This window comes from Heliangelus exortis, chromosome 26 (assembly GCF_036169615.1).
Source record: "Heliangelus exortis chromosome 26, bHelExo1.hap1, whole genome shotgun sequence".
NCBI lineage: Eukaryota > Metazoa > Chordata > Aves > Apodiformes > Trochilidae > Heliangelus > Heliangelus exortis.
Window position 1 is genome coordinate 5,292,213 of NC_092447.1, and position 22,765 is coordinate 5,314,977.

Sequence of the window (22,765 nt, forward strand, 5' to 3'; positions counted from 1 at the left end):
ATGTGGAACTGCCTCTTCTGGGAACAGCAGAGCCCTTGGGTGGCTTCTTAGGCTCATCCCAGGATCCAGGTGGTGTCCTGAAGCCATGCTGTGTGAGCACTGGGGTCATTCTGATCTCTGCAGCCCAATGCTGCCGGGTTCTGGGGCCCTAGGGAGCCTTTCTGGCCATAACTTCTTGCTTTCTTTCCCTCTCTCTTTTGAAAGAAGTTCCTAAGGTAATGGGGAAAGGAGAGGAGGAGAGGTATTGCATAAACCTGCAGTGCTCAGAGCCACAGAAACAGCAGCAGCCTTCAAACCCTCCTGAGCCTGTGCCAGTGAATTCTGAGTGCCCTCACTGCTGGGAAGCTGGGCTGGGCTCTTGCTCTCCACATCAGGACAGAACCTGGTGTGGGAAGGGATGGATGAGAGAGTGCTTGATCCTCCCCTCTGCACAGAGAGGGGTGTTCTCCCTCTGTCCTGAGTTTTTTGCCCCAGGCCCTCATAAGGTGTTTGGTATTTCCATGCCTTAGGGTGAAAGCTGTGCCCCTGTGAAGGGGCTATAGGGACAGGAGCTGTGAAATTCCAATTATCCCTGCTTCAGGCTCAGTCTTCCTCTGAAATCCTGGCCAAGGTGAGCTATGAGTTACTGAGGGGTGATGGAGAGTGGATGGAGGATTCTCTTCATTCAACTCTTGTCTGCTTGATGTAGCCAGTCCTTGCTGTGACATTTTACAGTCTCCTGGCATATCCAAGGACAGGATTAGCATGACTGGGGTCACTGGGCACTGGACATAGTGCTTATTCTGAGAAGTCCTTAGAATATAGGCTACACATGATATTTCAGCACTGAGTAGCCTTTAGAGTTAATGCTTTTGTTTTCTGATGTACCATCTCTCAGTCTCTTCTCCAAAAAGCAAAATAAATTAGCCTGAAGCTTTGGCTAATTGTTCTTTCTCTATTCCTCTCTGTGGCAGCAGGAAGCCTGGCAGCAGGGTTGCCATTCAGAGCAGCCATGTGCCAGCTCAACTGCTTTTGTACCAAAAATGCTTGTGTGGGTGGTGAAGGTAGAACTGATTGGACAGCAGTGGCTGCAGCTGTATCCTTGAGGACTCAAGGCAAGGCACATCACTGATCTTTTTCCTCTCTGTTGGTTTTGCATTTTGTTTGTTCACTGAAAAATGTATTTAACAATTGTGAATTCTTGCAAAAGGGCGAAGTGAATGTTTTGGGGTTTTTTTGTGGTTAAAGGCTGCATCAGCAGTGGGTCTGTTTGCAGTGCTGACACTGGTTCTGCACAAAGCAAGGATGGAAATGTACTCTGAGTCCCTGCAGGACATTCTGACCTCTGTGGCACCTTTCTTGTGTGGTCTGTGTCCAGTTCTTGGGTCTGGCTTCCAGTTGTCCATCCCACTGCACTGCTGCCACTTCCATGGCCTCAGCTCAGCAGCAGGGGGTTTCCCCAGGCAGATTTGTCCTGCTCAGTGCTTCTCCAGGCTGGTGTTCCCTTGGAATGACCTCTCCTTTGGGATCCACACCTCTGCTGCACAGAGATCATCCCCCTGGGGCTTTGACATCATGCCTGAGTCAGCCTGGGGAAATCTGCCCCGGATGGCTTTGGGTAGTTGGAGGCCTCCAGCTAATTCCATGGTGCTGGTCAGGAGCAATCCAGTAGGAATAATAACAGTGGAGTGTATTAGGAGTGATTCCCTGACATGGAAAGGACTGAGCTGGTGATCCCACTGATCTGGGGTGACAGCAGCCCAGCTGGGGACAAGGACCAGCACTTATTGCAGTCAGAATAGTTGCAGCTCCTCCAGTTCTTTGCTTCTGCTTATCTTGTATTATTTGTAAACCTAATAACAAAGGGTTCAGTGTGTGGCTGTTGACCAGCAGGTCTGCTTTGGGGGTTTTTTTGGCCCTGGCCTCTTGCACAGAGTGCAGCAGGACCCTGGTGGGTGTGCATCCCTAGCCCTGGGGAGGTGCCTGGCTGGGTAAATGTTTTATTAGGGAAAGGCTTTCCCTGCTTGGCAGCTGGCTGGCTGGCCAAGCTGTAAATGTTGTTTCACGTTAGGAACAGTTGTCACTTCCAGCATGCAGGGCTAATTGTTACTGATGAGCTGATTGCACTTGATCATTCCATGTGCTGAAAGCACCATTTTGCCAGTAGATGCTTCTGAGGAAAGATGAAATTTACCATTACCAGCTTTGCATTGGCACTGAACTACAAACAGACAAAAATCAGCCCAGCTGAATGTCCTTGGATCTAGGTTGAGGTCATGCTTTGCCATTTTGGGGCATACTTTGATCTTTGCTGCATTTGGATTAGCTGTAACCAGATGGGGTTTATTACTACTTCTGTAGTAAAGCAAACTGCTTTTGCTAGGGAGTGGAGGAGAGATGAAGGGCTGAAGATGAAGGCCCAGAAGAAGGTGTAATCTTTACAGATGAGACAAACCAAGGGGGTGGCAAAGGATGTGGAGGGAACAGGTTTTGCCTAAGAGCTTGGTGAGATGGCATTTGTCTTGCTTTCCTTGGGATGAAGAATGTGAGTGGCAGCAGCCTGAGCCCTGTGATGTAAATGAGAGGTTATTCCTCATTTCTTCCCCAGAGGCAATTTGCTTTAATACTTTTCTATTTGTTCCTGAATTAAAAAACAAAAACCCAAGGCAGGGCTCAGTGATTCTGATTGTTCAGTGATGTCCTAATTCCTTTTCACATACTGTGCAAAAGTGATAAGAGAATCCTAGTCCTACGAAATTTTTTTTGACTGTCATTGGTGGTGTTCTGAAAGAAAACCCCAAGCACCTCCTAACACAATATCTTTTAATGTGTTGCCAAACAAAAGAGCAGGTTTGTTCAGTACTACATACATGCAAAAACCTGAGGATTCTTTTATAAGGCTTTTGAGTAACTAAGAACATGGCTCAGAGCTGGTTAAGGCTGAATATTCCAAGAACTTGTTCTTTTCATAGAGTTTAAAGATATTCCAGTGATGCAAAACCTGACTGCAAATTATTAATGCCCAGCTCAAGAAGCTCCTAGGTGCATGTTCCAATCCAGAGCATCAAGTACATATCTCTACTTTCTTAGGTTCTTTGAGATGGATTTTACTGAACTGAGACATAAACCACAACCAGGTGAGACAAGAAGCTGTTAAACCTATCTATTTTTGCTAAAATTGTCCTACCCAGATTTGCCCACAGGTTTTAAATTCCAGGTGATCTTGTTCATGCAACTTTTCTTTGGCAGCTCAGAAGATTTGATTTAAATATTCTTGCAAATTACTAAGCAAGGGAGGTATTTTGAATTCTGAAAACTAAGTTAAACCCTTCCTTTCCACTGTATTAGTTTTAATTTTCTGGGCACAGAGTTTACTGGGAAAATTGGGTTGGAGAAGAGTCTGTATATTTTGGTTTTTTCCATCCCTCCCATGAAATTTTCTTCTCTGTGTGTGTGGTATGAGTTTAAGGTCAGAAATGAAGATGTATCAGGGTTTCTTTCTTGATTCCAGCTTCTTGCTGAAGTGTTTGTAAGCTTCGGGCCAAATCTCAGATCTTGTTCCCTCTTTTTTCTACTTTTCCTTGAGGTGATAAGGGGCAAACCCTGTGATGTAAAAGTTCTTATTCTGCTGTGGGTTTTTCCGTGTTTTTTCTTTGTAGTATTGTAACTCCTTGTCTTGATCAAGTTCTTTTTAAAGCCTCTAAAGCAGAGTTTTCTAAGAATCCCTCAACCTTTCCATGCTGTGATTGAGTCCTGGGACTGGATCCTTGCAGCTCTCTCCTTGGTTACATCAGGACAGGCAGTGCTGCAGCAGCCTCCAAGGATTCATTTGAGGTTTCTGCACTGTGGCTACACCTGGAGTAACCCCAGATCTCATTTGTCCTCAGAAGATGCTGCTCATCCCTGTGGTGCCCAGCAGCAGTGGTTCTGCCTCTTGGCCTTGCAGCACTGGGGTGCAGTCCTGTCCTGCTGCTCTCCTGATCCTCCAGCAGGAGCTGGGAGCCTTCCCAAGCTGCAGAGTGCTCACTGAAGACAACCGTGGTTGCTAGGAGTAAGGAAGATGAGCCAAGGAGATGCACAGTTCCCTGCATGTGCCATTTGCAAGCAGTGCAAAGCTTCGTCTGAAGTTCCTTTTTAGTGCCCTGGTAAACACTTTGTTAATTTGGCCTTTTGTGCAAACTACCTGAGCAGCATAACTACCAGTTCTTAACAGTTTTCAAAGCTCCTTGGTTTGCAGCACAGATCTGTGTTGGCACAGGCTTTATTTAAATTAGGCTTTTGGGGTAGAATTTATATCCCAGAAAACATCCCTTTGTGTGGAGCTCTAAATCCACCTGACTCATTGGTTCTGTAGGGCACAGCTGTGCTTTTCCATTGGCTGGGAAATCTCCAGGCACAAAAGCAGTGCTGGATAAATAATAAACTTAATAAATCAAAGTTATCATTGGCTGTCACCTTCTAAATTGAGGTCAGAAAAAAAGTCATTTGAGGGAGAAGCAGCAAGGGAAGCTGAGATGTTTGATGTCTCCATGGGGGGAGCACAACCTAAAGATCACACTTGGCATTTAATTTAAAAAACAGAAAGCCCCAGCTCCAAGTGAGGATCTGTCAGGCAGACACTTAACTGTCTGACAGGAGAAGCCTGACATTCAGACTGCTTCATGCTTTGAGCACATGGCTTTCAAACCACCAGGCACCTCTGGAGGTGATTTGTCACCAGGACAGCTGTCAGCCTGTGTGTCCTCAGCATCCAGAGGCCATCAGAGTCCATGACAATGATGTTACTGCTACTGCTGAGGCCTGCCAGGGGCACAGGGGATGTGCCACACAACCTGAGTAAGGAGAACAAATATTCTGCTGGGAATCCCACAGTATTTTAAAGTTTCTGTCCTGTTTAACTCAAGGATCAATTTCCACCCCCCAACTTGTTTATAATTCTCTCTGTCTTTCACAAACAGAACTGTAGAATCATTTGATATTTCTGTGGGAGGCTCCTTTAGACCCCCAGGGAAAGTGAGTGTCTAATGAAGCAGTATTTAATATTTACAGAATTATAAACACAAGGTAGCAATAGGCTTTGTGGACATCAAGCTGCATCTTGATTTATCATCCTCTAAAGCAGCTGTGGTTCTCTGCTCCAGGTGCTCTCTGCCTTGTGGGTTGTGGCAGAGCCCAAAGCATGGGCAGGTAGGACACAGAACACAGACTGCAGGGCAGCTCAGGAGAGCAGCACTGGAATGGTTTAATTCCTGAAAAGCAGATCTGGTCTGTCACTTTGGTCCCCAGCAAATTAGATTTGAAGAGAGGGAAAAGAACATCAGATGTTCTCTTGACAGAATTCTCTCATGTACAGATGTCCAAGCTCTGAGCTGAAATTCATCAGCTTGACCTATGGAGAACTTTGAAGAATGGGTGTGCATGCAGGCTGTGCCTTTTGTGGAATGTCCTGCAAACATTTGTTCCAGTACATTTGATTCTCAATTTACAATGAAGAAGGATTCATTCATCTGAAGAGAGATTGCTTAATGGCCTCTATACAGCCAGAACTTTTATTAATATTGTGGTGTCAGATTTCATTTGAAGGGCATTCAGAGCTGCTAACCAGTTGAAGAAGTGGAATTTTAGATAAAATTGCACTGCTCTTCTTGTGGCTGGTATGAAATTTGTAGTGACTTTTCAGTGATTTACACCTCCCTTGAAATGACCCAAAGAAGGCTTTCTAGAACAGAGCAGCTTCTTGAATTTGCTTGGCCTTTGATGTTTGCAAAGTGTCTGTGTCAGTGTTTTGTGTAAGTGCTGGTGGCACTCAAGGTATTTTCTCCTCCCATGAAAAAGAATCCATGACAGCAAGAAGATAATCAGTCTTGTTGCAGCCTGATGTTTGTGGTGAATCAGGCATGTGAATGTATTTTGTGCTATTTATTTTCTGTAGAAATGAAAATAATGTCAAATATACAGAATATCCCTGCATAAAAGCATATGATTATACATATATCTATGATTATGGGTGTATTTATATAATATTCCAGGCTTTTTTTGGAGTGAGGTTCTTTCCCAATGCTCCCAGTTACACTGGGATCAGTTTCGCATTTGGGGCTTATAGGGCTCAGCTTTGCAAAGGGCTGGCTGAGTTCCTGGATAAATCCCAAAGATGATCTGGGGGTGCCTGAGGAAATCATGCTTGGTCTTGGTGCAGGTGGATGCCAGTCCTGGCAGCCTTTCCATGACAGCTTTCCCAGGGACCCTGAGCTTTGGTTCTGTTCTCTGTCATCCTTCAGAATGCAGAGTTCTGGGAAAGTCTGCTGGAACACTGTAAAAAGGAGTATTTTGAGTAGCTGCTTTGCTGCCTCCTCCTCCTCCTTTCTGGCCCTGCTTCTGCCCATATTTCATCACTGCTAATTCACCCAAATTATTTGCCTTTGTCCAGATCAAGGATAGGGAGGAAAAAAGCTCCTACACTTTGGGTATAAATAATATCACCTGTAGCATCTCTAGCAGTCCTTGGTCTCTTGTCTCAGATGGCATGGAATTAAATAGTTACTATTAAAGATTAATAAGGGTTCACAGGTGGTTATCAAGTGTACATAATTGTGTAAGAAAATCTTCAGTATAATTGCCCATGGTTTTTTTTTGTACTGTGACAAAGTATTTAATTTCCATCAGTAGTAAAATATTTCATGGAATAATTCTGGCACATGCTCAAAGAATTTACTGTACCTCATGATCTCAGTGGGAAGGGTTTGGTAAGAGCTTATCATGGAGTTTTATAGGCAAAATCCAATGAAACAAATGAGTGAATAGATGGGTCAAAAGGCCTGGGTACCCTGACATCCATGGCTGGCTGCTCTGAGGACAGAGCCCCAGAACCTGGGGCTGATTCCCAAGGTTCTTTTCAAACAGAACACCCTGCCCCCATCACCTGCATTTTAAGCATCTTCCCAGGTGTGGCTGAAAATGTTCCCTGTACACAGGGGCTGGGAAGTGCATGTAGTGTGGTTTATAACCTTCATTCCCAGTCCCTGCCCTCTCCTGTTTACTTGGGTGGTAAAGTTTGAGGAAAGTAGTGAGGGGTTGGTGTGCTGAGAGGCAGGAGCTGGGAGGAGGGAGTGGTGAGATCTCGTGTCTGTGACTTCCCTGCTGAGAGGAGGAGGAGGCCTTGGGCAGCCTGGTGGGACTGGCAACATTTTAGGCATCCAGAGCATTTTCTTCTCCCAAGGAAACCAGATTTCTCTGGAGAAGTCCAGGAGGAATTGCCACAAGGCTGAGAAGTTGTGTATGCAGTAAATCCATTTGTAATCCAGAGTGCTGATGTAAATTCATGTAAAGATGTAAATTCAGTCTCCTTGGGTTCAAGTCTCTGCACTGAGAAAGAGGTGGCTGTGGAAGGGTGAGTCCTGATCATGTTACCCTGCCTTGAATTCCAGCACCCCATGGAATTACATCAACTGTTGTCCAGTGGCAGTCAACCAAAGCTGCCCTGGGATGATTTATTCAGAGTCTTTGTACAACTGCAATATTGCCAAAGCCAATAATGGTGAAAGCCTTATTGAGCCTTTTTCAAAATCCTGAGCTTGATTTAAAAAGCCCCACAGATTATTATTTTCATTTTTATTTTGAGTTGCATAATATTTTTTTTTTTTTTTCTGCAACCAGCAGGTTTCAGCTTTTACTTTCAGTTAAAATAAGGGGCAAACTTCTCATGTGGTGGAGCTGGGATGGTAGGAAACAGAGTAGATCTTCCCACTTTGGATATGCAAAGGAGAAATGAAAGAGCTGCTACTCTGAGCAGCAAATTTTCAGGTTACAGAAATGCAGTTCTTTGCAGGCATACATTGCAAAGGTGGCATTGCAGCTCTCTGTTCTCACTCAGGGTATTTTCATAGAGTTTTTGTCAGATACATACAACTTTAACCAGGGAGCTGTATTTTTTATTACCTCATCAGGGACTGCTCTACTTTGATTTGGTGATGTTTGTGGTGGGAATGGCTCATGAAACCAGTTAACAGCATTGGCCTGAGGCACTCTGACTTTGGCTTTTGAGGCCCATATTCTCTGGGATGTGTTTTTTATTAGAGCAGAGTTGTGCTCACAAAGCTAGGTATAAAATTGGATGGGATATAGTTCTGTAACCCAGCCATGCAATTAATGAGTGTTAATGACTTCATTTTTAACCCTCATGTAGGGCACAAAGAGCTGGATGCTTTGGCCCAGGCACTTCCTTCCCCATCTCAACCAGCATGTGGGGGCTTCAGAATGTTAAATATTGGACCTGAAGCAGAGGAATTTTCTTCTCTGGCTTTCACTGTGCTTGATTTTGGGGAAAAGGTCCATAAATCAGCAGAGTTAACATTTAGCAAAACCAGCTCTGCCTTTCTGCCTGGCTCTGTGTGGTGATGTTTACAAAATGCTTATTCTGGGTGAATAATTGGTGATCTATTAATGAATTAAAAGCCTGTCTGAACCTGCTATTTACTGAGGGCAGGATGGATGACACCAGACCTTCAGCAGGCATCTGGGCCTCCAGATCTGTGCCAGGATCCCATCAAAAGCCCATTCAGACAGCCTTGGGTGCCATGTAGAACATCTCAGGCTGAGCCACTCTCAGGAATACTTCTTCCATTTTCATTTGGAGCCTCTGATCCCTCTGCAGGCTTGAAATAGACTTGATAGAGTATTTGCAAGGCAGCTCCTTATCTGAAGAGAAGTTTACCTTGAGAAAATGAGACTGGTCTGAGCACATCCCTGCAGAGCTGAGGCAGAGCTCAGTCTGCAGGTGGGATCAGTAGGTAGTGGGAGAGCTGGTGGTTCAGGCCTTGGGATGTGGATGCAGGGGAAGATACGGAAACTTTTGTCTCTGTTTCAGGCAACACAGGCAATAACATCTCAGGAATGAATGTGTATGTTTTTTCTTCTAAGGCTGATATTGTTTGCCTGGGCAATAGAAACAATTTTGTTGAAATGGACTGAAAATTACTCCTCTGCATTTTTCTGTGTTTTAATACTTGCAAATTGTGCAGTGGTTAAATAAAATCATCCTGTGATTGATTAGGAAGTGCAGATTTCTCCCTGCTGGGTTTCTTTTTGTCCTTCTTGTATCATGGAGAAGTAAGAGAAACTTAAAAGTCTGTAAGAGTTCTGCATTGAGAAAAGCATTTGTAGTGTTGTGTGAGCCAGGTAACTGATCACTGTAACACCTGGAAATTGTCACTGAGTATCAAACCTCTCTGTCCTCCCTTCCAGAATGATGAAGTCCTCTATACATACAGAAGAAGATGACTTTGTGCCAGAGCTTCAGAGAAGCATCCATCCCAGAGAGAGGCCAGACTGGGAGGAGACTCTCAGTGCTATGGTAAAACACCTCCTTACTTTTTCCTTATGCTTTACTTTTGGTCCTGAACAATCTATATTCTAGTTACACGTTGATTTCTCTTCCCTGAGTTTCACATTTCTACATGGATTGTGTTGAACTTTCAACGAGACCAAAATACTTTCCTTCCTCTGGCAGTTTGTCAAGGAGAGAAAGGAGGAGGATGCATTATGCTTCTGCCCTATTAATATGTGCCCCAAAGCAGCTCCAGTAACCAATTAAAAGGTCCATAATGTCACAATGATTTTCAGTCTGCATTAAGCTCTTTTTCAGGAAGACTTTTGAGCATAAAGGCAACTCCTTGTAAAAACATGCTCTTTGAAGCATGCAGCATTGTGGAAGAGGAAGATTTTAGCAAAATGCTGCCTAAGTCTGTCTGAGAAATAAAACCTCAGTGTGAAAGCTGAGTGAAAACCTCAGTGTGAAAACTTCTTGTTCCTTGGTTGTGTAGCTTAGCAGAAAGGCAGGTGGGTTTGTCTTACAGACCTGGTTTGTTTGGGTCCTTCTGGTGGTTCTTAGCACTTCCTTGTAGTTGTGAAATCCTCTGAATGAGGTGCAACACAAGCTGGACAGACTTCTCAGGAGTCAGAGGAGATGCCAACTGCCTGGGTAGCCCTCAAGGACTGCTACATTTTGTATTCCCTCCCCCAGCTCATGTGCTGTATTTTTAGAATTTGGCCATGTTAATTACACTGCTTTCCTCACTGCTTCTGCCTCCTATTCCCCCTGCACTGCTGGGTAACCTTCAGACAAGCTGGTTTTTTCTTTCTGTGCTCCAGTTTGGAAAATGGAGTTGATAATATTGACTTTCTTTGTAGAACACTTAAGTTCTAGGGATAAAAAGCCATATTTGAGCCAAGTCGTATCACAGAATATGGATTTTGTAACATTTCTCTGAAATAGTTATTTAAAGGAAAGGAGCATCTTGTAGAGTTCTGAGGAGTGCTCTATTTCTATGTTACAAAAAAAGATGTTGTGAAAGAGAGCCTTTAGATATTTCTCATACAAGCCTACAAAGCAGCTGTCATTAGCTTGAGCATAAATTGACATTTGTACCTAATATTATGTTTCCTTCCTCTTGCTGTCCAGCTGCCTTGCTCTCAGCACCTCCTGCCTCTCCCCAGCAGGCTGGGTGCTCTAATCCCATTGCCTCCTTCTCCCATTTGTCTAAATTTTGTGGGGAAGCAGGATTAGAACAGTGAGATAAAGATGAAAATATTTATGCACCCTGTCACAAAAAGGTACCACCTGAAGCTGCATTAACCTGACAGATCCTGGAGACAGGATGGATATACTCACTCCAAAACTAGAAATAGGATTTCTTTTGTAGGTATCTATATGTATGTTGCTGAAGAACATCCTGCAGACTGCAGAGATGAATTCATTCCTGGCTGGAGGTGACCACAGCAGGAGGAAATCAGCTTTTCCCTCTGCAGTGCACACCTGGAGCTTTCAGGATCCAGAAGTATGATTGTCCATAATGAAGTTAGTGAGGTGCTCATCACAGTGCCCCAAGTGTTACAAGTTTTATAACCAGGTTGCCAGGGAAAGGTGTGATCCAGGAGCCTCTGAATGACTGATGGGAAACTGTCCTTCAATCTGTGAAAAGCAGAAGTGAACAAGAGGGCAGGGAGCTGGCAGTTGGTACAGATTTAGAAAGCCACAGAGCCTGTCCTAGGAAGTCCCTGAAATAATCTGAGTTCTTAGAGCAGGTCAGATGAATTTGGAGATCTGGAGTATTTTCAGCATTTGAAACCAGATGAGGTAACATACCATGGCTTGGGAAGGTAATAAAGGCTTTTTAATGAGACCTCAATATATCACTCCTTTAAATCTGGGACATGAGTGAGGAGAAAACTATTTTTAAATGCAATTTCTAACAGTGTGTAGAGATTAGTGAATTGTAAAGGTTTAAAGAAAGATTTTGCTCTCCTTAGTGCAGGGTTTGTTTCTCATTCTTTATACAGCACTTAGCCCAGGGCTGCCCCAGATCTTAATTGTTGGTTCTGCAAGAATAGATGCAAAAAATGAGGAGTATGGAGGGTTTCTTTTTAAGTTACTTGTGGTTGGTTGCTTTTCAATTCTTGGCCAGTTCACTGGGAATAGGCTTTAGCTGTTTCTTCACCTAGGTGCTTCAGCACTTGGCTTCTGGCTCTGAGTCTCCAGAGTCATTGCCTTTCTTAACTGCTGTGGAAAATGTTGCTTTGAAGTTTGGGGTTAGTTTTGTGCTGATGAAGCCTCTCAGGCTTCTGACTTGCCCGGGTTGGTAAAGCCTCCTGCTAATCCTACAGAAACCATGGTGCATCTTCTCTCTCCAGCACTTGGCAGCATTTTTGTGTGAATTGCTGCAGCTTAGAGTGTGTAGCAGATAGGTCACAGGGCAGCATTTGGAACGAGGATAACAATGAGACAGAAATGGGATTTCAGGCAGTGTGGACAATCCAGGCATTGAGACAAGACAAATGTGCCACGTGACACACCAAGCAGCCATCAGGCTGTAATAATATTTTGGTCAAAACAGTTCTGGGCTGGCATTGTATCAGTAACCTATATTTCATTTTCAGTTCACAGAACTTGTGTTCCTTGTTGTTGCTGCATGAATCAAGTGGGGTTTTTCTCTCGTTAAGCTCTTGGCAAGTGGGATGTTGTGTGTGGTTCTTTAGCTTGCTGAGAGGCATCTTCATCTCACAGGCTGACTTGAAGCTTGTCCCTGAGAATCTTTGAAAATTGGGACAATCACTTAATTGGCACATTGGCTTCCATTTGGGTTTGCCAATTAAATGAGTTCAATTAAACCAGAACAGATACTGTATTTTTGGCAGTAAGTATTAATTTATAGCAATCATTTCATTTTAATTGGCAATGCTATAGAAGCAATTGTTTCTAGTTCCAGTTACTTTCCAGTGTATGCACTGTTGATCTGGGAGGAAAAAAATTACATTTCTTCAACTGCTGTTTTAAAATCTACATGTATGCAACATTTAGCAAAGAAGAAATGATTTAGAATTTGCTAAGGCAGGATCAGAGAAGTTGGTTGTTTCCCAGGGTTTCTAGGGCACAGCTGATTCTGGCTGCCAAACCCAGTGGGTTTGTGCTGGTGTAGTGCTAATGCTTCAGCTTTGCCTTAGTGTTGCTCCAAGAAAGTCTGAAAGAGATGCAGGAGGAGCTTGCTACCAGAAACTTATTCCTTCCCACCTCCCATGCTGCACAGGATGATCTCAGGACACTTAAAACAGGAGAGATTCTGGGATGAAGTGTTGGGGAGTGAATCACTGAGCTACTCCCATTTAAAAACAATCCCCCAAAACAAGTTTGGCTTTCCTCTATCATCTGGATTGTTTCAGGGACTTGTACTATAGCCACTAAAAGAGTTGCAGCTGCAATGAGAGGAAGTAGGAGAGAGTAGCCTGGGGCTGAAAGGTTGGGATGGGAGTTTCAAAAATAGTCTTTACCTCTTCAGGGCCATGAAACTGTCCTTGGGCTCAGTGCTCCTGACACTGCTTCTGAGAGTGTAAAGAAGTTTTAGGGTCTGTCCTTGATTTGCTCTGTATCTTGTACTGCAACAAATAGTTTCTATTTGAAAACATCTGAAGTTGCCCTTTAATATGGTCTCAGAATCCAAAGTTTTTGATTCTTGCTTTGTGGCAGTTCCTGGAATCCTGTGTGGCTGCTTCTCCTCATCTCAATAGGTGAAGTGCTGTGGGACAGTTCCATCAGTGTGTAGCAGTGTCTTCTGGTTATGGTTGGGTTTTTTTTCTCTGTGCCTGTGGTTTTTTTCTAGTTCTCAATTTGCTTTCTCTTACCTTCAGTCTTGATCTTTAGGGGAAAAAAATCCCACCTTGTTTTTGCCTAATAATATTATGAATTGCAAGGAAGCATTCCCTGAGGACAGAGTTTGTCATCTCTGCAGAGCTGAGGTTATTGCTGAGGTGAGGAAGAGGCTGTCATTCCCCTTCCTGAGTTTGCTGGAGATTTTGCATGGAAAGAAAAGACCTTTCTGCAGCTCTTCTCCTGCCCTGCCCTCACCCCAGGGGTGTCAGGTCCTCACTGGGAGCACTGTCACATCCCATTTGTCCCAATGAATGTCTGTGTCAGCTCTCCTAACCTGGTTCTGAGACCCAGCTCACGGAGCAGAACAGGGTTTGGAAGAGCTGGTCAGGAAGGCTGCTGGAAGGAATCCTGCCCCAGTTTTCCTGCCCAGCAGCTCTGATCCCAGGCCAAGCTTTCCTGGGCAACCCTTGAACAACATTAGTGAGCTGACCCTTCTGTTCTTCAGAAGTTTAGGGTCAGCTTCTGGTGTAAATTGCACGTTATGAGTAGCTGCATTCTTCCCATCCCTGTAAGGGCTTGGAAATGGAGTGTTTCATATGCCACTTTTCTGTTTTATTCCATTGGAAGCAGCTCTTTCTGTAAAAGAAAAGCTGAGTCCCAACTGGCTTTATGTGAATAAATATAAATTATTAATTTAACTCTACTGACTCACATACTGGGGCTAAATATCAGGCTGTTCTTTCTTTCACCTTCCCAGCCTTTCTTTTACTGCATTGGGAAAATCCTTCAATTTCTAAGCTGATTTATACCTGCAACATAACAGAACTTTGTTATTTGCATAATCACAGAGTATGGCCAGGGGAATTACCAGAGTGGTATTTGCTGAGTTCATCCCTGTAGTTTTTTGTGTGATGAGAAATTGCTTTCTACCATAACAGCCCAAAGCTCCACTTGTCCTTTTGTAACTCAGCCATGATCAGGACCCCCTCCTCCCTCTGGGAAACAAGAGACTGTAGAAATGCTGCATCAAACAGAGTCTGGGATTTTGGGGGTCTTTTTTTTTTTTTTTTTTTTTTTTTTTTTACCAACAGGGAACTGGAATCAAAGGATTGTGCTCATCGGATGCTCTTTTTTTCCTGTGGCTTTTTTTCTAAAATTTATTTTGCAGGCTGTACAGAAGAAGCACTAACCCTGGCTGCCTTTCCCACGCATATTGGATGTGGGATTTTTGTTCTTAAAGAAAGTGCATTCCATAGCCAGGCTGCTATTATGTGAGGTTGGGTACTGCAGGGCTGCAGCTCCCTGGGCTGGGACCTTTGTGAATGGTAATCAGGGGAGCTCAGTGCTCTCTATAGCAATGGCAAACCCAAACTTGAAGCTGCCAGGTAGTTCTCATGCTAATGCTGGCCCTGCACGGGCAGTTTGGCTTCCTGCACCCATTTTTGTCTTGCAAAGAAATGGTAGCAAGGAAAGAAAATACAAGTGTGGGGGGGGCTGTTTTGCTGGGAATAATCCCCCTCCTCTGAGTGCATTTGATTCCTCTGCAGAGATCAATTTCCTGCCATCTCCTCCTGCCTCACTCAGGAAATCTGGTGGTGACACAGAATGAGGCTGCTTTCAGGGGGAGTTGTGGTCACAGTGACAATAATGCTGCCAAAGTAGGTTGATAGAGCTGCCAAGCTGCTTACCCTGGGTTGCAGCTCCCACTTACCAAATTAGTTGTTTTACATGTGAACTGGAGATGAGATGGTTTTATCCAGGAGCTGCCAGCTAGTGAGCTGCATTTGAAAAAGACAGGAGATGAATAGTTAAGAATTTGTTCTTTGTTCTTTCCAGACTGATCTTTTAAACTCTGGGAAATGGATGCCCTGGACTAACTCCTCTATAATGCTGTCTCAGGAATGAGAAGTTTCCCTTAATTTGCCAGCTCATGGCAATGCTTTCAAGTTGTGGGTTGGTTTTTGTTTTTTTTTCTCCTTATTTTTCCCTCTTTGGAGGGGAAAAGCTGGGAGCAGAAAAAACACATCCTGTGTGGTCTTTTGAAAGAGAAGAATTCACTGTTAACCATGCCATGCAGTGAGTACTGGCCAGAACAATTCAGCATTGACAGGGAACGTGGAAAATAGAATTGAAGTCCCAAATTCAAAAAAATGATACACATTAAAGTATCTTCTTTATTGAATGCAGATTTCCTAGACATGGGGTAATGAATGTGCATGGCCAGTATTCAGAGTTTCCCTACTGGGAGCCCTTTTTTCACTGCCTCTCCTCTATTATATTTCTCCTTTACCATGAGATTTTCAGGGTGTCTCTGGGTAACTTTTGCCCACATTCCAAATTAGAGCTAAATTAAAAAGTCAGTACTACCTGTACTGAGTCCAGGTGTGCCTGCACATCACCCAGTCAGTCCTACAGCTACCCCTTGGCACATCAGGAAAGATTTTTTTTTTTTCTTTGCAACAGGGATGAAGAAGTTTGCACTCACTGATGAGCTAAGTGAGGAGTTCAGTTAAAAAAAAAATAGTTAAAATGGTTCTCATTCTGAAAAACATCTTTGTGCTTTCTGATGGATCTCAAAGCTGTTTCCTTGCACACAGTGGCTTGGATTGCTGTAATCAGACTGTGCTAAAACCTTGCTCTCTCAAAGGTAAAATTTATCTGATGCCTTGCTCCTTTCTGAGTGAGGCTGTGCAGCCGCCTTCTGCAAATATAGATGGGTACACAGGCCCCTTGGGGACCAGAACAGGAGCTGCTCCTTGGTTTGCAGCCTTGAGTAGACTCCAGGTGGGTATTAAATGTGCCAGTGCTGCACTCTGCTGATCAGGCTGTGAACAGCACAGAAATTAATTCCTGGAAATGGTCAATTGGGAAATGTAGAGTTCGAGGGGGGGTATTTTTTTTATTTTTTCATTTCTTTGGTAACGCTGCTGTAGTCTAGTGAGCAGATATTTTTCTGTCAGCTGAGACTGTTGGACCTGGGTACATAAACCAGGTGCAATTGCTTCTTCATTTTAAATCACAGCAGCACAGAATCATGTGTCCAAATATCTTGGGCAGCCCTGAGAAATGGAGCTAAAATAAAAGTGACACAAGCACCCTGTATCAAAACAGGAAAGTAATCTGCATGCACAAACTTAATCAGTGGCAAGTGGTAATATGAAGAACTTGGCAAATACTTTTTCCTTGTATTGCCACTATACCTTGGACATTTTTGGACAGATGTTTTATCTCCATCAATTCCTGTACCTTTCTTCCATGCAAACAAGTGACCTAGTTCCAGCCCTTTGGTGCTCAGGTGCATTTTAATCCTTTAAGGTGCTAAATACTGCAGGATTGGGACCTTCCATTTGGAGTTTTTTTGTAGTTGCTTGGATGTGGTGAGTTTCAGTTCAGGGGAATCATTTTTCCTTAGCTTCACTGAGTTATTTATTGTGGGCAACCAGAGAGAGCATTCTCTCCCTGGATTCAGTGCCTGTGTAGTACAAAGCTGAGATGAACCAGATTTCTTTTTTCCTTGTGCTTCAGGCTAAATCCTGAGCAGTAATTGGCAAAAGCAGGACTAGTAACCAAGTAATTGGTAAAAACTGGAGCCTTTTGTAGGACAGTTTCTTTTTAACACTGGAGAGCAAGCCCTGTGAAGAGGTTGGTGTGGAGCCAGTGTTGTGTAGCTCTTTGGTACCAAAATTTGGAGTAGCTGGTGATGTCCTTGGGGTTAAACACCCAGGTCAGCTGCTGAAGTGTGGAACTGGCCACTTGAGTTCATCCTCACACTCAGATGAAGTAGTAAGGTCACAGAGTAAGGTCACTTACTGAAACAGAAGTTCTCTTTCCTGCACTTCTGCAGTGCAGAAACTTAGTTTTTGGGTTTTTTTTTTCTGAAAGCTTGGCGAAGTTTTGCAGTAGTTTCTTTTCTTCCCTTTCTTTTTTTTATTTTTCCCCCCCCTCCAAGAAATTCGAGGAGAAATGAGGATGATGTAAAGGAAAGGCTGTCATGGAAACCAGCTAGCATTTTGAATCAGCTCTACCATTTTTAGAAAGAAGGCCATTTGCTGAAGGAATCCAGAGCAGTCTGGTCCCTCCAAACAGATTCTGGTGAGAGGCTGATGGTAGGCAGATAGATAAATGTTACTGCATGTCTAACAGTTATTCTTGCTTTATGTTAACCTTGGATTAGAGTGAACTTGTACCTCCAGAAATCCCAGGTGAATTCCATAGCACAGGTACGTGCTGAGCTGTCAGGTTTGTGTTGTGTCTGTTCCTGTGTATGGTCCCTCCTCAGGGGTTTTATGGAAGTATTGGGCAGAGCCAGTCTGCTCTTTATGGGGCTGCTGGAGCCTGGTGGGATTCTACTTTTCCTTCTCTTCCTGTGGGTCCCAGTGTTAAGGCTGGGGCAGGAGGAGAGGGCTGTGGGTTGCATTGGATCCATGCTCTCCCCTGTTGGGGATGCTAAAGTGGAAACTTTATCACGTTGTTTTCTTCAATTTTATGAGTTCTTCCAGGTTGTGTTATGTTTGTGGATGTGAGGGAGACAGGTTGACATGTTTGCTGATAAATGCTATGAGACTTCTTAGGAGAAAATCCATTCACATTATGCAGTGGATTGCTACATATAAATTATTTATGAGCAGGTTTTTTGTGCTAGAGAGCACAAAGCTGAAGTTTTCCAAATCATGTCTATAAAGACCAAAAATTTCAAGCTCTGATGCTTAAAGCTGGACCCCCAGATTTGGGAGAGAGCTCTCAGCTTCCTGGGGAGTTAAGCAGCAGCACAAGTGATGGTGCCTCAGAGCTCTCCTGATACCCACCAGTAACCCACTGGGATGATTCAGAAATAGAATGGCCATCCATGAGGGAATGGGACAGACAGGCAGGAGTTCTCCCAGAACTGGAGCAACATTTTAGTGGGATCTACTTGCTTTGGAATCAAGGTAGGTGCCTGTTATAAAATCCTGAAAGTCTCCAGTGTTGTCCCAGCTTCTCCTGATGCAAGTGCAGGGGACATGGATGGTGCTCAAAAACCTTCTGTGGAAATGTAGGAGGACTGAGGATCCTGCTGAAGTCAAGAGCCTGCACTTAAGGTCAAGACCTAATTTGTTTACCAAGTTTTGGACCAAAGCAGATGGATGTAGCACTGGTGTTAAGCTGTGAAAATTGGACTCAATAATTTGCATAAAGAGATTTGCTAGGCAATTACTAGGGCTCCACAGAAGGCTCGCTAGCCAATTCTCTGATGTAAATAATTCAACTGTTTCAAAATTCTTTTAAAAATTCAATTACTGTGACACAAAGCACAAAAGGTGACAAATCTTATTTGGAGTGCTTTGTGTTTTGAGAGGAGGGAAGTCTAGGATGACGTTTTGGGTCAAAACAGGTATGAATCTAGTGCTGAACAAAGTGTGCTTTTCTCTAGCTGTGGATTTTTACTTGAAATGGGAAGTAGCTGCTGGGTCTTTTTTGAGTAATGTGGTTTCTAGAATGGCAGTAAGTTTCTTTCTTACTTACCTATCTATTCACCATTTTTTTTTCTGGCATTGCTTAAGATTTTAGCTTGCACAAGATCACCATTCTGCCCTTTTTTCCTCAACTCTGAGACTTGGGAGAACTTGTTATTCTGCAGCAGACTCCAAAGAGCTCAGATCTTTTTGGAAAAGCAACTGAAGTTAATTACTGTATTTCATCTCATTGTAGTCATTTAAATGGATACTTTGCTGTTGGAAATGGGAGAGGCTGATATCTTCTTCCAGCACAATTTGGACATAACTGGAAGCCAGAGGATAATAAACTTATTCAGAGAGGGATGCTGGCATTTAGGTCTCCTGGAGGTGTGAGTTTTGCCTACGCTGCTTTGAGTCAGATCCAGGGTAGTCTCTACCCACTGCTGCAAACTGGCTTGAAGCCCACATTTTTCTGTCAGATTTGTTTATGCATTTTTATATCCCACCAGCTTCTCCTGCTCACGGAGAAGAAAAATAATTTTTCTTCCTACAGAAATTCTGTTCCTTAGCAAATTAAGGCAAGCCCATCCAGCTCTGCCTATGAGCAACTTACAGGAATGGCACTTTTATTACTGTAATTAGTTATTTTCTTATGTAAATGACCTATGAGGTTTATTAAATTGGTGATCCTCCTAATGATAAAATTCACAATGAGACTCTCAAGTGTCCTATTAAATATTGAAATAATCGTGTGCCTAGTAACAGTCAGTCAGCCAAGGACAGTTTTATTTAAGAGTATAAATATTGTCCTTGTTTTTCTCCAGTGCGTGGGTGTGCGTGTTCTGTACAGCTGTGGAGCTGAAGCATCACTTATGTGCAGGGCTCTGAAAGGCACAACTCACACAATCACAGAAAGGTTTGGGTTGGAAGGGACCTTAAAGCTCATCCAGTTCCAACCCTCCTGCATGGGCAGGGACACCTCCCACCAGCCCAGGTTGCTCAAGGCCCCATCCAGCTTGGCTTTGAACACTTCCAGGGATGGAGCATCCACAGCTTCCTTGGGCAAACTGTGCCAGGGTCTCAGCACCCTCAAACTACAGAATTTCTTCCTAATGTCCAACCTGTATCTCCTCTCTTTAAGTTGAGCACCATTACCCCATGTCTTCTCAGGACACCCCTGTGCCAAAAGCCCTCCCCCAGCTTTCTTGTAGGCAAAGAGAGAGTGTTCCTGGCTTCAAATTTATCCAGTGATGTTCAAAGTGGAGAGCTGACTCCTGATAGCTGCAGCCTCCCTTTTCCAAGGGAGCTCCAGGAGCAGGAGTCTGTCTGGGAGCAGGGAATGTGCTGCAGTCCTGTTGTTTTCATGAACTCAGCTGTCTGCAGTGTGTGTGTCTGTGCCAGGTTCATTCCCTGGGTCAAGGAAGAAATGGATACCCTGCCACACGCTTGCTTTTGTCCTCAGCTGCTTGTCTGAAGTAGGTGAACCAGACCCAAAGTGCCTGTTTATCTCTGGTGCCTGTAAAAGTAGCCTGGGGTAGGTAACACAGTTGTAGCTGCATTCCTCCTGTGTGTCTGGAGCTGAATGAGAGGAATCACTCCCTCTGGCTCTGCTTCTCTAAGTTAATGAATAAAGTGAATGGGTTTAACTTTTTTAACTGCTGCTCTTTGTGTTGTGGTGAAGCACGTGTAAAATTGACCCGTGTCAAGCTAGAATGAGAGCTTCAGGGAAGGGGGTAAGAAAGATTCCCCCATTGTCTGTTCTGTTCAGCTTGAATTGTAATTGTCTGACTCTGAAGTCTGGGGGGGGAGGACCAAGTTGTTCCTGTGTTTTCCACTGCTGGCTACAGCTCTCTGCTGCAATGGGTACCAGTTCTGGGACCCATCTCCTCTGCTCAGAGAGAGCTTTGGGTGAACCACCTTGGAGAAACATTGGTACTAGTCTTCTGGATCAGGGAACTTGTCTTTTTACTCTTGTCATTAGCAAATGGATTTCATGTATTACTTCTTCATTCCAGACCTCTAAAAGAGAGAATTCTGAAGTGCCTCTCTTCCTCTTGCTTGAACAGTTACTGTTTTGGACATTATTCAAGTTTTGTAGTGCACTGTATAAAGCAGCAAAAAGCTCCTTCAGCTGATCTCCCCCCCATCACTACTGAGTTGTCTCTGGCCAGCTTTGGGAACCAGATTTTTCTCCAGTTCCTCTGTGATCAGTCTGTGCTGATCTTCCTGTTTGATCACTGCTCCCTTCCTAAGAGCTTTGCCTGAAAACCCTCATTTTGCTTAGAGCCCAGCACAGCAAGAGGAGCTCCTGCTGCCTGGGCTGGTGGCTGCCAGAGCTGACAGCTCATGGAAAAGCAGCTGGAGGAGGGAGAGGGTGGCAAAACATGACAGACAAATGAAAAGAGGGAGTTTGTAGTTCTGACCTTACTGAAGTAACTGAATTTTAGCGACTAAGGAATTTTAATCTGCTCATGCACCTATACCAATAGCTTCAAACATCTTTTTTTTTTTAAAGCTTTCCTCCCCCATACAAGCAGCTCTGTCATTACCTTGATTTTCCACTGTTTGAGCTATCCAGCTGTCTCTACCTGCATCCAAGTGCACAGGTGTATGGAAAATATCTACCTAATGAGGGGTCTGAGTATGGAATTCAGGAATGATTGTTAGACTCCTGCCTCTGAAAATCTCTTTTTTAGAAAGCAGGAGCAGTTATGAATGCTGGGAATTAACAGTACCATGGGTCAGAATCCCAAGGGTCACTTTTCCTTGTTAAAAGGCAGAAGTGCACCTTGTATGTAGCACTGAGATTTGAGCTCTGTTTGTACATCTAGGTAAAAATACACAGTCTAGGCCATAGCATGAAAGTGAAATTTTAACTTCTTTTGCTTTTTCTTTTTTGTTTTTTGCAGGCAAGAGGTGCAGATATCCCTGACCTCCCAGGGGAGCTGCCGCTCCGGACCTGTGGCAGCACAGCAAGTATGAAAGTGAAGAATGTAAAAAAGTAAGAGCAGTCTTCTGGGATTTTTTTTTCCCCATCTTTGCTGGGCTCCTAGTTTTGATAGTCTGGGTTTTAGCTATGGTGCTGCAATACAGCAAGGGCATTCACCAACAGTTCTGTAGAATATCTTCATCTGAGCAACCAAAATTCATGTGAAACAAAGTAAATTGTAGCTAATGTTGTCTAAAACAGGGGGGGTGTGAGGTTTTGTTGGCACTCTGCCTGTTTATGGCCAGAGAAGCAAAGTCTTGGGCTCACTGTTACTGTGACTTCTTCCTGAACCAGTGTTGTTTTTTTTTAAAAAAAGAACATTATATATAAAGAAACTGAAGGAGAAGGCAGTGTATAAATGAGGTCCTTTTTCCTGTCTCCCTGTGCTTCAGGAAGCTAGACCAGGACAATTGGGTGGCCCAATTTTTTTTTTTTTTTTTTTTTTTTTTTTGCATTCTGCCCTGTACCTCTTCATTTGAATGAGTCTTGACAATTTTTCTTCTTTAGGGGTATTTTGTTTTTCCCTTGATCTCCCAGATTTTTTTTTTCCTCTGGGCTTACACTCTCTTTCTCTCTCCCCCTCCCTCCCTCATTCTCTGCCAGAGAATATAAACCAGCTTATTATGCTTGCAGCTAAGGTTTCAAACCCCTAACCTGCAAAGGGGGGAATCAGAACCAATCAATATTAGTTGACTCCTCTTTGCTCAGAGTGCTGACTTGGGGCCCTGAGCTCCCTCCTATTGATGGATCTGAGCATTCAGATCACCTCTCTGTAGTGCTCTGCTGCTGGAAGGGAAATGGCTCTTTGTTCTAGTGCTGAGCTGCCAGATGCAGCATCTCACTTCCCACTTCTATTCCCGTGGGAAGAGAGAGCAAGATAATGACAATCTCATTGGCTCACCACCAGAAATATCTATAGGAGTCTATAATAGCTTCAGCAGAAGCAAGAGCATGTTGCAGAGCCAGAGGATCTCTCTGTCAGCCATCATGGTAACTGGAGACACTTGGGAATAATTATGCCTCACTTCTGAATTTGAAAAAGGCAAAGGATAAATAGCATTTGTTCTGCACCCTCAGATACATCAACCCGGGACTGATGGGCTGTGATGCCTTTCACAGGTAAAGTTCTCCTTTCCTATGTGTCTCGTGTAAGGCTGTTTATTTGCACTGCAAGAATGCATTTGTGAAGGTAGAGCAGCTTCTCCCTGCACCATTTCCTGAAGA

The 22,765-nt window shown here is 43.8% G+C and overlaps 1 protein-coding gene across 5 annotated transcripts in view; it reads left to right on the top strand.

Moving 5' to 3' along the window:
- ARHGAP32 (Rho GTPase activating protein 32) overlaps nt 1-22,765 on the top strand; it is a 204,222-nt gene that overhangs the window by 69,518 nt on the left and 111,939 nt on the right. For 2 of the 5 annotated variants that reach the window (XM_071768841.1, XM_071768838.1), the window contains exons 2-4: nt 9,220-9,328; nt 21,462-21,553; nt 22,619-22,660. The exons of 1 other annotated variant lie outside the window; for it this stretch is intronic. In XM_071768841.1, the coding sequence (XP_071624942.1) occupies nt 9,221-9,328; nt 21,462-21,553; nt 22,619-22,660 (242 nt within the window). In that variant the 5' untranslated portion in view covers nt 9,220. The remainder of the gene's footprint in view (nt 1-9,219; nt 9,329-21,461; nt 21,554-22,618; nt 22,661-22,765) is intronic. 2 more of the 5 variants (XM_071768842.1, XM_071768840.1) reach the window with 1 other exon arrangement.